This window comes from Hyla sarda, unplaced genomic scaffold (genome assembly GCF_029499605.1).
Source record: "Hyla sarda isolate aHylSar1 unplaced genomic scaffold, aHylSar1.hap1 scaffold_293, whole genome shotgun sequence".
NCBI lineage: Eukaryota > Metazoa > Chordata > Amphibia > Anura > Hylidae > Hyla > Hyla sarda.
In genome coordinates this window covers 205,325-222,564 of record NW_026609640.1, presented here as the reverse complement: position 1 = coordinate 222,564, position 17,240 = coordinate 205,325, and the positions used below count along the sequence as shown (strand labels likewise).

The 17,240-nt window shown below is 45.4% G+C and overlaps 1 protein-coding gene across 5 annotated transcripts in view; it reads right to left on the bottom strand.

Annotated features, from left to right (window-relative positions):
• Positions 1 to 3,713: 3,713 nt before the first annotated feature.
• The window catches only part of MED22 (mediator complex subunit 22), a 46,689-nt gene continuing 33,162 nt past the window's right edge, over positions 3,714 to 17,240 (bottom strand). For 2 of the 5 annotated variants that reach the window (XM_056553396.1, XM_056553400.1), the window contains exons 3-5: positions 8,534 to 8,614; positions 8,194 to 8,402; positions 3,714 to 4,293 (exon numbers count right to left, since the gene is read on the bottom strand). In XM_056553396.1, the coding sequence (XP_056409371.1) occupies positions 4,101 to 4,293; positions 8,194 to 8,402; positions 8,534 to 8,614 (483 nt within the window). In that variant the 3' untranslated portion in view covers positions 3,714 to 4,100. Of the gene's footprint in view, positions 4,294 to 7,752; positions 8,403 to 8,533; positions 8,615 to 17,240 lie in introns of those variants that run through there. The other 3 variants (XM_056553397.1, XM_056553398.1, XM_056553399.1) reach the window with 3 other exon arrangements.

Genomic DNA, 17,240 nt, shown 5'->3' with positions numbered 1-17,240 from the left:
AATTCCCTAATTGACGTGCCCTTTGCAAGTACACCATGAGGGTATTTATTGTGTGCTGTGCTGTCTTCCTGTATGCACCTGTCTGATGAAGGGTCCATTCCGGACCGGAAACGTGTTATGTTTGAGCTATTAAATCAGTTTTTTGGACAATAACCTTGTGTCCCTACTTATCTACTGCATCTGATCAGCGCCTGAGAACTTGAATTTTACCTTTCCAACCCCTCCAAATTTGGAATCGCTAGCCCTTAAGGGGGCCGCTCGGCAGGACCTCCAGGAACCGGCACTTCCGGGTTTGCCTTTGGGGGAAAAGAGGCAGAGGTTGGGCAGCTTCCGCCGGTTGGTTCTTCGCGAACAGAAGGTAGCACAGGCCCAGTTAATGGCTCATATGAAAGGTCTTGTACTCCCCTACATGGAAAAGAATGTCCAGGGGGGCCCACGGCTACTGATCCTACCTTCGGCGTATTAAGCCCTCCCAGAGTATTAAGCCCCTCCCCTATTATTAAGCCCTCCCATGAGTAATAAGCCCCCCAGAATTAAGCCCTCCCCAAGTATTAAGCACCTTTTCCCGCAGAAGTTGGCCGGCTTTTGCCAGCTGGTCCTTGCGAACGGAAGGTCACACAGGCTCGATTCACGGTTTATACGAAAGGTCTTGTTCTCCTCTACACGAAAAAAAAAATATGTCTCCTCTACCTTCGTTCCAAATCTGGGGCCCCTAGCACTTTTGGGGACCACCCCTCCTAGACTTTGACTACTTATCGGTCGCGAACAGAAGGTCGCACAGGCTGTTAAGGGGTCCCCTGGTAGGTCTTGATCTCCGTCTACCCTCCAAGTTTGGGGTCCCTAGTGCAAAAGGCGCAGAACCTAGCGCCATCCGCTTAAGGCCAATATGGAGGTACCCGAATGCTATGAACATGTATACAATATAAATGCTACGAGCATGTGCACAATATATCTGCTATGAGCGTGTACAATATATCTGCTATGAGCGTGTGTACAATATAAATGCTATGAGTGTTATACCATATGCATGCTACTATCGTATGTAGAGTAGGAAAGATCTGCTAGATACAATACCATGTGCCATGTACTAATAGTATGCTGACTGGAATTTACCATGATGTCATATACTACAGAACACCTGTTTGTAACTAATAATGTAAGTATAAGTGAGTGAACGGATGGCATGAGTACGTACGTCTGGCATCTATGATATAGTAAACGTAACTACTGTACAATAACATATGAAACAATATATGATCAAACTTATTTGTGGGTACAGTACGGGGTTAGAGAGTAGTGATGCAAGTTTTTTTTATTTAAATGGAGTACTGGTAAAGAATGGATTACTAATCGTAAATACAGGACAGGCATGTACTATATGTCAAGACAGTAAAATGTGACAGAACAATGTTGATATGAGTATATTGCACCTGAAATAAGAATTATTAGTGAGCTAAAGCTGCAGTCTAAGCAGCAGGCCCTACAGAAGATGCCATAACCACCGCTGGGGCACTCGTCACAGTGTGTCAGGAGTGAGGGGATAGCATGCTGAGCCTCAAACAACCGCCCCCCCTACTTCTCTGTCGGGACCAGCCATGTGCTTTGCGAATGGAAACACCAGAGCAAGCAGGCGGTCTGTAGCTGCTTACCAAATGCACCCACCAGTTAATACCAGGTTAGTTTGCGCAGAGATCTGCTGCCTCCTAGCCCCCCTTTTCACTGCCACATGGGAGTCCGAAGGTGGGCTGTGCAGCAGATCAAACCAATGCGGCAACAAACTCTCCTTACCTAGAGAGGTCAGCCACTGCCAACCGGAATACTCACAATACTCCTTGGGGACGGAGGGCGTACCTATACGCCCTCAGCCCACTCCCTTTCTATAACGCGGGGCCACGCCGCAGCCCCGCGCCATAGCGGGTTGGACCCGTGCCTAATAGCGCGCAACACAGATCGTGGTGCCGCGCTACTAACCCTTTAGACGCGGCGTTCAAAGTTGAACACCGCGTCTTAAGTGAAAGTAAAGCACTGCCGGTTAGCTCAGGGGCTGTTCGGGATCGCCGCGATGAAATCGCGGCATCCTGAACAGCTGTAAAGACAGCAGGAGGGTCCCTACCTTCCTCCATTGTGTCCGATCGCCGAATGACTGCTCAGTGCCTGAGATCCAGGCATGAGCAGTCACGCGGCAAAATCATTGATCAATGTAAAAGATCAGTGTGTGCAGTGTTATAGCCCCCTATGGGAGCTATAACATTGCAAAAAAAAAAAAAAGTGAAAAAAAAGTTAATAAAGATCATTTAACTAGGGATCGACCGATTATCGGTTTAGCCGATGTTATCGGCCGATATTCACGATTTTGGACATTATCGTATCGGCAATTATCTTGCCGATAATGACCCCCCCCCCCCAGAGACCCCCGCTGCTGCCCCATTGCCTCCCCCATCCCCAGTTTTATAATTACCTGTTCCCGGGGTCCGCGCTACTTCTGGCTCTTGCGACGTCCTGCAGTGTGCTGCGCAGCGCAATGACGAGTCACGTCCTCAACGCAACGTCACAGTCAGTGCGCACAGTGACAGCTCAGGACGCCGCCGGAGCCAGAAATAGCACGGACGCCGGGAACAGGTCATTATAAAACCGGGGATGGAGGAGGCAATGGGGCAGTGGCGGTGGTGGTTGGACTAGGGAGGACCACAGGACAGGCAGGGGGAGAGAAGCGGGCGACAGTGGTGGTCTCTGGCCCAGCTAAAGCCGCTGTAGTTCATTGATTTAAAACGCCCGCTTAAATAATTGATCTGCAGAGGCTTCTGTGGGGCCGGGGGTTGGGATCAATAGCCGATAACTTATACCGTAATATCGGTAGAAAGTTATCGGCTTGAAAGGTCCCAGATTATCGGTATCGGCCCTAAAAAATCAATATCGGTCGATCCCTACATTTAACCCCTTCCTAATAAAAGTTTGAATCACCCCCCTTTTCCCAATAAAAAAAAACTGTAAATAAAAATAAACATATGTGGTCTTGCCGTGTCAATTGTGTACGCGCAAAAAAAAAATTCCAAAGTCCAAAATAGCGTATTTTTGGTCACTTTTTATATCATGAAAAAATTTATAAAAAGCGATCAAAAAGTCCGATCAATACATAAATGGTACTGCTAAAAACTTCAGATCACGTCGCAAAAAATGAGCGCTCATACCACCCCATACGCAGAAAAATAAAAAAGTTATAGGGGTCAGAAGATGACAACTTTAAACGTATAAATTTTCCTGCATGTAGTTATATAGGTTTGATTTTGTCGTACTTCTGGGGAAAAAAAATCATAAGTAGGGAAACATTTTAGTCGTATGGACCTAAAGATAAGGTGTCATTTTTACCGAAAAATTTACTGCGTAGAAACTGAAGCCCCCAAAAGTTACAAAATGGCATTTTTTCTTCAATTTTGTCGCACAATGATTTTTTTTTCCATTTTGTCGTAGATTTTTGGGTAAAATGGCTGATGTCATTACAAAGTAGAATTGGTGGCGCAAAAAATAAGCCATCAAATGGATTTTTAGCTGCAAAATTGAAAGGGTTATGATTTTTAAAAGGTAAGGAGGAAAAAAACAAAAGTGCAAATACTGGAAAACCCTCCGTCCCCAAGGGGTTAATGAACCTCACAGATTGTAAGGTTCATTACTAGATGTAACTATATAAGGAAATAACTCAAAGGAGCTGAGTAGACGACAGTGACGTCTCCTGAGCATTTATTAACACTGTGACTGAAAACAAGACAAACACTTATTATAAGTTTACAGAACAAATGTAAGACAAAAAGTCCTCAATATTCCATGGGATGGAAAGAACAGCGCAGGGGAAGGGAGGCAGATATTCTTCAGTGATCATCACCAGGCCTGTGCATGGAGCAGACATCGCCTCTGTAACTAGGAGTGACCGTCCGGATACTATCAGTGATAGGCACTGAAGGCGCCTCCAGGACAATACAATGAGGGAGGATGTCAGTGTCAGGCCCACCTCCTAGGACATCAACGCAACCGCCAGTGGTCTCCATGGAGGTCATTACCCAGAGTTTATGTCCAGACAGTGAAGGACCTGCACTACATACCGATCCTCAGCTGTGCTCAGACAGGCTCACTCCATGTCCGTTCAGGTGAGGAGAGGCACTGATCTGACTGGGGATGGAGCTGTTCTCAGATGTCACCGACGTCATCGGGATGGAAGGATCCTGAGGCGAGAAGTCAAGACTGTCTCTGATCCAGTATGCTTCACACAGCGGGAGATCGCTTGGCTCACACACACTGTAGCTTACAACACAACAGGTAAAGCCGCAAACAACGTCCGGGCAGCAAGAAGACCAGAAAGCAAGAAAGAGAAAAGCAAGACAGATGCAAAGCGTTAAGAATGTGGCAGCAGCAAATCACATGTACAAAGTAAATGTATGAGGAGCAGCTGAGGCTTGACCTGTATGTATGACCACTTTGAGAGAGCGGCCACTATTCACATTAGGGACATGCTGCACCCGCACACATCAGCAGAAGGGACAGGAAGACACAGACAATAAGCAGGAAAGAGCTGCAGCTACAGGAAGATATACTAATAAATCCATGATGGAGAAGCGCCACGAATGGATTCCAGGTCCAGGTGGGTGCTAAGCCCCGGGAAAAGCCCAAGTTCAAAGATAAACAAATATGAAGGTAGAGGTGGCACTCCAAGGATAGAAGAAAACATGGATATTTATTCACACATCTGTGTACAAAGAAACGTTTCGGCTCACCAATAGGCTCTATTGGTGAGCCGAAATGTCGCTTTGTACACAGATGTGTGAATATCCACGTTTTTTCAACTATCCTTGGAGTGCAGCCTCTACCTTCATATTTAGAATAGGAGGATATACTATATACTGGGGGAAACATACAGAATAGCTACAGGATTATATATTATATACTTAGGGCAACATCACCATTTTTTTCACTAAATATATTTCCAGCTGCTATTGACCTGAAATGTTCCTCAGATGTTGGAAACAACTTAATGGAGTACTCCACCCTAGAGATTACTCACGATACAGGGACCGGAGAACCGTGCAACACGGCTCTGCCCCCTTAATGTAAGCCTATGGGAGGGGGCGTGGCGGCCGTCACAAGAAGGGCAGAACTGTGACGTTGCAATACTCTGGCCCCTGTATCGTGAGTCATCACGCACGGAGCACACTTAACTCCGTGTAGTGATGACTCAGGGTGCTGCAGGAGAGATTGTGAGGGTCACCAGCAGCGGGACCCCCACAGACATCTTATCCCCTATCCTTTGGATAGGGGATAAGATGTAAAGGGTGGAGTACCCCTTTAAGTGACCCATCCATACATACAACAAAACCAAAACAAATAAGATCAGAACTTATATGTAATAATGTGACATGACAGTAAATGTAAAGTATTAGACGCCTCCTGATATTTCTCTAGTACTTTGTACAGAACCTTTGTTGGTGATGATGGCTTTAGCCTCCAGTATGGAGAATTTAGTTCTGGGGGGATTCTGCACAAACTTCCACACAAAACAGTTAAGATCCTGAAGCTTCTACAGGCCTCTTCTATGGATCAGGATCTTCAGTTCTTTCCATAGATTCTCACTGGGATATGTCAGGTAATCTGCCATTCTAGCAGCTTTATTTTCTTTCTGTGAAACTAGAGATGAGCGAATTTACAGTAAATTCGATTCGTCACGAACTTCTCGGCTCGGCAGTTGATGACTTATCCTGCATAAATTAGTTCAGCTTTCAGGTGCTCTGGTGGGCTGGAAAAGGTGGATAGTCCTAGGAAAGAGTCTCCTAGGACTGTATCCACCTTTTCCAGCCCACAGGAGCACCTGAAAGCTGAACTCATTTATGCAGGATAAGCCATCAACTGCCGAGCCGAGAAGTTCGTGACGAATCGAATTTACTGTAAATTCGCTCATCTCTATGTGAAACCATTGGAGAGTTTCATGTGTGTTTGGGATCACGGTCCTGAAAGGTCCGCCCTCCTTTTATCTTCATTCTGGTAGATGGCAGCAGATTTGTCAGGAATGTCTTGGTGATTTTGTCCATTCACGAATTTTGCTTATGTGCTACATATTTATCATACTGTCACATGGGGTTGATAAATTTGGAGCACATAAGCAAAACACAAAATTGACAGCTGAGACTTTTGTGGGACTATTTTGCGACTTTTTTAATTTGCTCACGTATGGGAGTAGACTTGCGACTTTTTGTAAGGTATTTGCAACTTTTTCATGCCTATGTGTGACTTTCGCACATCATAAATACCTGACCACTGCAAAGTGAAAACTGAAATTTGCTTAGGTAAGGCTGTTTGTAACTTTTTGCTTACTCACAAAAGTCGCACAAAAAAAGTGCTTAGGAGCATGTACAACTTTTGTATGTAAAAAAACTACCTGCTAATTCCAGGTCTTTTAGATGCTCTCCACAAGTGTCCTTGGCTCTTGGAAAACTAGTGATTATTCTTCTCACCTGGTGGAGGCGAATTTATGCAATATGATTGTCTTTCCACTTCTGTATTTTGGCCCCAACAAAGCTCACTGGAACATTCAGAAGCTTAGAAATGCACCTGTAACCAACGCCATCGCTATGTTTTACAACAGTTTGGTTGTGAAGGTCTTTGCTTTGCTTTCCCCCCCCCCCCCCCCCCCCCCATCATGGGATGTGTCTTCAGCTCTTCGCTTTCCCCACCATGAGATGCGTCCTGTGTGTGACTCTTCCCCATCTTGAGGTGTCTTGTGTGACTTTTCTCCATGAGATGTGTCTTGTGCGACACCACTGCAATGAGACCTTTTTGTAGCCATCAGTTGGGACTGAACCGGATGATATTAATTTGCACTGAGAAGGAGCTGGATTACTATTTTATTTGATAGATTTAAGCTGTTGTCTTGGCTTCCCAGGCCTTTTTGAACCTTTTCTCATGTGTTTTATACTTTTACCTGGTGTAATTTCACACAACATCAATTTCTGATCTTATATGTTTTGGTTTTTGGCCATGTACCGAGCAGCTACGAAATCATATTATATACTGGGGGCCATGTACGGAGTAGGTACGGAATCAAATATACTGGATGCAAGTATGGAGCAACTACGGGATGATATATTGTATGCAATATAATGGGGGCCATGTACACAGCAGCTACATGATTATATTCTATATAATATACTGTATTCTGGGGAGAAGCAATGGGATGATATATACTGAGAACCACATACAGAGAAGCTTCAAGATCATATCCTATATATTATATCCTGGGGGCCACATAAGGAGCAGTTACAGGAAAATATTCTATATATTGGATACTGGATCATGTTCTCCTTCACTCAGGTTCCAAACCACCTCACTGGTGGTTTATAGGAAGACACCTTGGACGGCTCTAATCAGCCACTTGAGGTGGACAACTCAGGTCAACAATACAGCGTAGTCACCATGAGGAAGAATCGCCAGGACCCCCTGCCACACAAACTGCAGCCACAAAGGGTTAACGCTCATCACTTTATTGTTCTTACATATTTATCAGCTGACATATACAAGAGACCACTACATCCGCAGTGGACACCTCACACTGTGGGAGCTGTTCCCTCTGACCCTAATGGTGTCTATAAGAATGGACATCAGTCTCCCCCAGCCGAAAAACAGATAACGGGGAACAATAGATCACACAACACCACACAGCAATGACGGTTGCCATTGGCAGATCTCATTCATGAGGCAAAAGGGAATATAAAAAAAAAGAAAATTATATATATATATCACGTCAGAGAATGTTTATCTAAAAAATAAACTGAATAAGAATAAAAACCGACCATAGAGCCCAATATACATGTCACTGCTGCTGTGACCCCAATATGGTGCAAACATTACATGGGATGTACAGCCACCAGTATCATCAGAGCTCTGGTCCTGCTATGTGACATCATTTGCCAACCTATGACATCAGCCAAAGACCTTCCATCCCTAAACCCAGAAGCACTGTGCAGCAGGGACCAGAGTTCAGTGATACTGGAGGCTGCACAGTAGCGAGGAGCTGTATGTATTTTTTCTTTAATTACCAACTTCCAGACCTATAACCCCTTTACTGCAAGGAAGTGGTCACAGCCCTATCCCTAACCAAGGCACAGCGGTCAGCCTCCAGACACATATACTCCGCCTGGTCAGAGCTACTTATACCTGGAGGAGTAATATTCCTCTTCAAGTTCATACAGGTCTATGGCAACCTCATCCCGCAGGGAGATCAGTTTCTTGTCACATTCGTCCTGGAGCATGCGGAGCTGCTGGTTGCGCTGGTTGATGCCCTCGTTCACAGAGGGGAAGTCATTCAGGATCAGATATTGCTTCAGATCAGACACTAACCTCATGAGTGACTCTCCAGCCCGGACCTGGGATACAACAAAGCATTAAATGCCTGCACCCCTCATCCTAACAGTATATCCCCTCACTACAGGGTATAACCATCAGCTATTATGTAGATGAGAGGAGATCATGGAGGACCCCCTACTCCTATACTCACTATGTTAGCGGAGCGGACGTGCATCTCATAGTTGTCCTGCTCCCCTTGGGTTGAGCGGCTGACCTGATGTTCTTCTTCAATCTGACAAAATGTAAAAAGGAGAAAAACAAATTAAAGCGAATATCACCTAAAATTGTTCTTTACCGATTAGAGCTGGAAATTGAAACGTTTTTATTTTTTCTAACCTGTTTATATTTCCTGATTGTAATTTATTATTTTAAGTACATTAAAGGGGGCAGCCATCTTGCCTGAGATGATTTTAAAGGGGTACTACCGTAGAAAAAAATATATATTTTTTTTAAAATCAACTGGTGCCAGAAAGTTAAAGAAGAACTCCAGAACATAAAAATTGTACATACCTTCCTCCGCTCCCCCGGGGCCTCCGGTAACTAGCTCCGGTCTCCGCCGCAATCCACTTCCTGGTTGCCGGAGGTCGGATGAATCCGCCAATCACCAGCCGCAGCCCAGTCCGACTCGGCCGGCGATAGGCTGAGCAGCAGTGTGACGGCCCCTTCTGCAGGTGCCGGTGTAGTGAAGAATTGTGTGTCCTGAAGAGTTTTCACACTGCCGCTCAGCATATCGCCGGCTGAGTCGGACTGCGCTGCGGCTGGTGATTGGCCGATTCATCCGACCACCAGCAACCAGGAAGAGGATCGCGGCGGAGATCGGAGCCAGTTACCGGAGGCCCCGGGGGAGCGGAGGAAGGTATGTACATCTTTTTTTTTTTTTTTACTGCCAGCACTAACGAAAGCCGGGACCCTGGGCTAACAGCGTGCAGCACCGATCGTTGTGTTGCGCACTATTAACCCTTTAGACGCGACAATCAAAGTTGATCGCCGCATCTAAAAATGAAAGTTAACGCTTCCCGGCAGCTCAGTCAATGGCAGGCTCTGCAACAAGAACTCCAGACAATGGTTCTATTGCCAGGGTGAAAAGTAAGGGCAACAGAGGACAACACTGTCTGGTGTCCTTCTCAGCATAAGAGGAGGATAAAAAGAACCCTGATGTATGCACTCCAGCCACAGGAGTAGTATAAAAACAGCAAATATTGTAGGAAGTGGCCACTGAAGCCCATCTCTCAAAACCGCCAACAACCACTGCCAGCGCACATTGTCAAATGCTTTTCCATGTAAATGGACAATATGGCGGGAGATGTATGTAAGTGAGGACACTTTATCCAGAAAAGAGATGACATTTTGGATATTGGCTTCCGCTTACTGACCCTGTATAAAACCAACTTGTGAGGGAGAAAGCAGTAAGGCCACCCTATCAGCCATAATTTATAAAAATCACTTTCAGATCAACATTGATAAGTGAAATTAGTCTATACCAGCCAGGTGGCAAATCTTTTCATGGCTTTGGGAATACCTTAATATAGGCAGTGTTCATTGATCTGGAAATAGATTCCACATTCAAGTACAAATTATAAGGAGTAAGAAAGGGGGGGGATCGAAGCATTCAGCCGTGCTCTCGCCTCCTCAGTAAGAACAGGGTGCAGCAGATAACAGTCCTGTACTGAAGTATAAGGAGAGCTAATGGAGTAAAAGGGCCCGAAAATAAAGTTATAGGATGTGATTAACTTTTTTTGGAATCTCTATGTAAAATGTACCCGTCCCCATGTTTAAGGACCAGAATCTGGCAAGCAGAAAGCCCCCTTAGCAAACCGAGTCGTCAAGCGACCTGGTTTATCAAAAATAAGTACAATTATTATTTAGCTAAAGACCAAGCTTGTTTAGTGGTTTCGGTTGGAGACACTGAAGTCAGTATCCGCTTTCCTAAAGTCCTAATCTGTGACGAAATGTATCCTTTTAACCCCTTAACAACCACGGACGTAAATGTATGTCTTGGTGTGGCAGTACTTTGCGCACCAGGACGTACATTTACGTCCCGTGTATGACCGCGAGTATCGGAGCGGTGCTTGCATCATGCATTGCAGGTCCGGCCGCTATCAGCAGCCGGGGAACCGCCGGTAATGGCGGATGTCCGCCATTAACCCCTCAGATAATACCGATCAGTGCTATGTCCTATGCATAGTACTGAACAGTATTAGTTATCAACTGATTGCTATTGATAGTCCCCTATAGGGAGGTAAAAAGTGTAAATAAATAAATAAATAAAAAAGTAGAAAAATGTAAGAATAAAAAGTGAAAAATTCCCCCCCCCCCCAATAACAACAAAAATTGTCCCTTTTACCCCTCATATTACCTCCAAAAAGCATAACATTTTTTTTTTATAAACATTTATGGTATCGCCGCGTGCGTAAATGTCCAAACTATCAAAATATAAATGTTAATGATCCCGTATGGTAACCAAGAGGTAGAACACACAGAGAAAATACATTATAATATGCACCAAAAATAAAAAAGGAAGGGATATATGAGGGGTGCTGTCATGGGTTCTCGAAAAACAGATTACCGTAAGTAATCCATATTTACCCTATCACCCATGACAGCACCCCTGGAGACTAGAATAGAATCAACTGGGGGGGGAGGAAGCAGCCTGAAAAACCTTGTGACCGAAACTTAGACCGGCAACTGGTTCCAGGTGCAACCTGTAATGCTTCAGGAAGGTATGACTAGATGTCCAGGTGACTGCCCTGCAAATACGGTCTATAGAAGCATCAGCCTTTTCCGCCCAAGATGTTGCAACTGCACTGGTGGAATGAGCTTCAAAGAAAGAAGGGGGGTCCAGATTTTTTGCCTCATAAGCCATGTTAATGGCAAGCATAACCCACCTACGAAGGGAGAACTAGAGGCAGCTTTACCCCTATTAGGGCCAGAAAACTGTAAAAGGTTTTCAGATGTACGAAAACTTTTATATTGATTCTACTAAGTGATTAAACATCTCCTTACATCTATCATTGGAAGGACTGTCACAGAAGGAAGGGAGAATAATGTCCTGACTTTGAGGACAATCAGACACCACTTTAGGCAAGAAGTGCGATAAGGGTTTCATTACTCTGTCATTGAGAATTTTGGTATAAGGAGAAAAGGCTGAAGGGCCTGTAATTCCACCACCCTTCTCGCTGTGGAGATGGCCAAGAGAAAAGCTAGCTTGATTGTTAATATTTTAATGGAGACAGACTCTAGAGCAGGGGTACTCAACTATTTTTAGTGAGGGTCCGCTTATCCAGGTCTGCCATCCGGTGAAGGTCTGAGCAGAGCGCTGAGGCCTGGTTCACACTTAGTGGCCACAGTGCCATGAAGGAAATAGGCAAAACGACTGGAGTCTGTAAACCTAAAGTTTCCTGTATTTTCTGCATACTGCTAGAGACTGTAACCCTGAAAATAACACAGCCACACGCTGCGCCCCCCCAAACACAGCCACACGCTGCGCCCCCCCAAACAGCCACACGCCGCGCCCCCCCAAACACAGCCACACGCTGCGCCCCCCCAAACACAGCCACACGCTGCGCCCCCCCAAACACAGCCACACGCTGCGCCCCCCCAAACACAGCCACACGCTGCGCCCCCCAAACACAGCCACACGCTGCGCCCCCCAAACACAGCCACACGCTGCGCCCCCCAAACACAGCCACACGCTGCGCCCCCCAAACACAGCCACACGCTGCGCCCCCCAAACACAGCCACACGCTGCGCCCCCCAAACACAGCCACACGCTGCGCCCCCCAAACACAGCCACACGCTGCGCCCCCTAAATACAGCCACACGCTGCGCCCCCTAAATACAGCCACACGCTGCGCCCCCAGAATACATAATGTCAGTGTCCCCAGAATACATGATGTCTCAGTGTCCCCAGGACTGTGCCCCCAGAATACATGATGTCACAGTGTCCCCAGGACTGTGCCCCCAGAATACATGATGTCACAGTGTCCCCAGGACTGTGCCCCCAGAATACATGATGTCACTGTGTCCCCAGGACTGTGCCCCCAGAATACATGATGTGTCAGTGTCCCCAGGACTGTGCCCCCAGAATACATGATGTCACAGTGTCCCCAGGACTGTGCCCCCAGAATACATGATGTCACAGTGTCCCCAGAATACATAACGTCGCTGAGCTACCACATAAACTGCTTCTGCAAACTACAACTTCCATCATGCACAGACGGACTGTCATGACGGGAGTTGTAGTTCTGTAACAACTGGAGAGTCACAGGTGGGGGAGTGACTGTTCACCTGGAAAATTAGGCTCCCCGTCCCAGGTCCCGTGTTGCTCTGGCCTCTTGCTCTAGTTAGGCCTCTCCAGAGCATATGATGCAGGCAGCGCTAATCATACCACCTGCATCACAGGAGAAGCGCCGGGCAGGGAACACAGCGTTCCCTTGCTTCGGGCTGTGGCTGGTCATTTGTATCGGTGTCTTAAAAACACCTATACACAGGGCCAGACTGGGACCAAAAATAGGCCTGGGCATATTAGACTATGCAGCCCATTTTTTGGGTGGGGATCTCAACAGTGGGACCCTGCCAAAATAAAATGGGCTGTATAGTCTAAAATCCCATTGGTTCAAGTAGCCCTCAAGTTGTGCAAAGCTACAACTTCCAAAATGCCTGGAGAGCCACAGACTGGGGTACAGTTTTACCCATCAACACTGCAGAACCTAAACGTTACTACAGCTCTGATGGGACAGTCAGGAGAATACACAAGGATATCATTGACCTGAGCGACGTCTACTCTGTTTTATTTCCTTTTTTTCTTCATCTGGTCCAGACGTTACGTCTTCCTCCAGCTCCATCTTCTCTGCAGAGGCTGACGCCTGGACATTGTTGGTTCCTCACGGTCAGCAGATCTTCATTCTCTATATAAAGACAATAATCATTATAATACTGTCAAATACTGTGCCCCCTGAACCCAACCCTGCCAGACACTGTTTTGTCCGTTTGTCAGAATCCCACCCATGTACTGTCCTCCCCCCAGACCCCTAAGGGCTCGTCCAAACTGCAAACATTTAGCAGGGGGAATGTCCCCTTGCAGCAGGCACCACCGAATAGGGCTATGTGGACGTGCGCCACCTTTTTTGGGTGGAGATCCCGCGAGCAGCACTAGGACCGAGCAGACTGCATTGCTGCCCCCCATAGATGGCAATGCATTTCTGGGTGGATCTTTTGGGAGATCTGCTCAGAAATGTATTGCCATCTATGGGGACAGCAGTGCAGTCCATGTGGTCCTAGTCCCACCAGCTTGATCTCCGGCAGAAATTCTGCCTGGAGATTCCGCAGTGTGAACCCAGCTTTAGAATGCCCATGTTTATTCTTTAGACATCCATTCCACCAGCAGAATTCTGCTGCTGTGATTCCACAATATGCACAGAGCAGCAAAATCCCATTGAAAACAATGGGACTCTGCTGCAAGTAAAATTCTGCAATGTAATTTTACAGGTCCAATCTCGGCAGTGTGGACAAGCACTAAGTCCCCCCAGACCTATTAGTCCTGCTTCCTAAGTCCTCCTCCAGACCCCTAAGTAGGGATCGACCGATTATCGGTTTGGCCGATATTATTGGCCGATAATCACGATTTTATAACAAGACAAAACGCTCCTATTATGCTTTTAAATCCTCTTTTACTATCTCAGCAGCAAAAGGGTTAACAGTAATGACAATACAGAAAAAACTTTAACAGATATGGCGTATCCTAGGATGCTGCCATGTGTGATAACCAATCAGGAATCAGGATAAGGTATAACAGTGACAGTTGCCATTAGCTCTTCCTCTTCTTTTGCTGCTCAGCAGAGAATATAGATAAGTGTTTATTGTGTATCTTTGATTGAGATATAAATGTTTTAATACTGTATATTGTATATCTATACATATATTTTTAATTTTATTTTCTTGCACTTTTCCCATATCATTTATTTATTCATTTTTTTCTTTTATTTCCAATTTTTCATATTACCCCCATTTACAGATATATATATATATATATATATATATATACACCCCATTTTGTTTCACATATAAATTTTTCTTTTCCATATTGAATTTCCAATAACTGTGCATTTTTTCTGTATCCACTCCATTGCATTATATTTCCATTGACCCGTTTTTTTATCTTGTTTCTTTAACAAACTCATTATTATTTACTCTTATTGATCATACACTACTTACCTTCACCTCCGATTCCCGTTTCTATCATCTGCCACCTTCTATCTTCCCCGGAACTCCATCCCCGACATCTTCTTTCTTCATTTCTTGCTGCATCACCGGCGCCATTTTCCCTGCTTGATCTCGGCTCTCGCGCGATTTCGGCAGAGTGGTCATCACCTGCCGAGGGCGGGAACACGTCATTAGGACGGTTCCTGTCAGCCAGTCAACACACAGCCTCCCGTTCAGCCCCCTCATAACATACGGAGCTGGTTATTTTAGTAACTTTTTGTTTAACTGTTGCTAATTCTGTCTCTTAGCCTCCACTACCACCTTGTGGCAATAATTGGGTACTTTGTACTCATTTTCAAAGATTTTCTGTCACAAATAATTATACATTTTCCCATACTATATACTGTTACTAACTTTGGATATTTTCATATCCAATTAATACCATATTATGGAAATATCTGAGGAATCCAGGGCTCTCCCTAGGGATACTCGCCCTCAGCCTGTTAATGCTGATAATCCCAATGATAATATTCAGGCTCTAGTAGAATCCTCAGTTACACGTTCTATACATTCAGCTTTACATTCAGCTGTTACTGTCTTACAAGACAGCATATCCAAATCCATTTCTATGGCTATATCCCAATCCACTACATCTAATCCTAAAACCCCTTCAGATATACCGCATTTATCGGGGTATACCACGCACCGGCCTATAACACGCACCCTCATTTTACCAAGGATATTTGGGTAAAAAATTCTTTTTACCCAAATATCCATGGTAAAATGAGGGTGCGTGTGTGCGCGTGTATACCCCGATACACCCCCAGGAAAGGCAGGGGGAGAGAGGCCGTCGCTGCCCGCTTCTCTCCCCCTGCCTTTCCTGGGGGTCCAGAGCCCTGCTGCCGGCCCTTCTCTCTCCCCTGGCTATCGGCGCCGCTGCCCGTTCTGTCCCCTCTCACAAGAAAATGGTGAGATTTTTGAAGACCCTGACATACAGGAAGGAGGTAACTGCAGCATCTGAACAGGATGCGACTTATTTTGACCCATCACCGATTCGTCATCCACGATCAGGTGAATGGCTGCCTAATTCTTTAGTAGCTCAATTCATGGCAATTAGGTCCACTCGTAATAAAATGAAGGCTGAATGCCCACGTCCATCTCTTCCCCACTGCTCTGCTATAACACGAGAGCTTGATCCTATTCTAAATAAATTCTTAATGAAGACGGGTAAAAACCCAAAAAAGGGAATAGACAGGAGTTTTAAATCTTGCCAAGATAAACTCTTGGATTTACTAGGCCCTTTATCAAAAATTTTAGCTCTGGTAGAGGAATCGGCTTCCTCTTCTAAACCTATTGACATTGATGTACTTCGTGGTTGGGCTCAACGTGCAGAGTGTTTCCTAGGAAATGCTAACACCGCGATAACCACGGAACGCAAAAGAGCGATCCTCATGAAAATAGATCCCCAACTCACTAATTTGGCATCTAATGAACCCCCTAACCCCACTGAGGGAATGTTATTTGGGGAAGAATTCATTCAGCAGATGGGCAAATATGTGGGTATGTTTTCGTCCATCACCAAAGCACAATCTTCCCTTAAAAAAGTTTTTTCAAACAGAGTTTTTATCAGGGCCGGAAAAGGCAGGAGCCGATTTTCCGGCCGTTATGCCCCTACCAGACAGCAGAGAGGCTCCTACCATCAATACCAACCCGCCCAACCATCCTACCCAACCCAACCCCCAAATCCCTCCCCCTTTTTCCCCTACAGAGCCCGGACCTGGCGCCCTAGAGGCCAACGTGGGATTCCTAGAGCAAAACCTTCTGCAGGTAGGTCTCCCATTTTCTTTCCACAACATTCCATTGGGCGGAAGGATCATGAATTTTTTGAACAACTGGAGTATGATTACATCAGACTCCTGGATACTGAATACTGTTTCAGGTTTTCAAATAGATTTTGTTTCCCCTCCCATACAATACATTCTTCAACATCCAATCCAATTCTCAAAATCAGACCAGATTCTGATAAATGCAGAAGTGAAAGACCTGATTACAAAGGCAGCTATTATACCCGTCCAAGAATCATCCACAGGTTTTCTCAGCAACCTATTTCTGGTGAACAAAAAGGACGGAGGTCACAGACCTGTAATCAATTTGAGACTACTCAACAATTTTGTTGTGTACAGACATTTCAAGATGGAGGGTATACACCTCCTGAGAGACATATTACTAAAAGACGATTGGTTATTAAAAATCGATCTGAAAGATGCTTATCTAACTGTTCCGATTCACCCTTCATCACAACACTTTCTCCAATTTCCTTGGAACAATCTAATATGGCAGTTCACCTGCCTTCCATTCGGCCTATCTTCGGCCCCCTGGTGCTTCACGAAACTTCTAAAACCGGTTGTAGCACTGTTAAGAAGTCGAGGAGTACGCCTCATTATTTACCTCGACGACATCCTCATCATGGCACAATCCCCATCTCTTCTTCTCACACACAGGGATTGGACCCTCGCTCTCCTATCAAATTTGGGTTTTCTGATAAATTTCAAAAAATCCATCCTAACTCCGTCCCAAGAATTGGAATTCCTGGGTTTCTTGATAATCACTCAATCCACTACCCTGAGCTTACCACCCAAAAAATTGAAAACTATTCT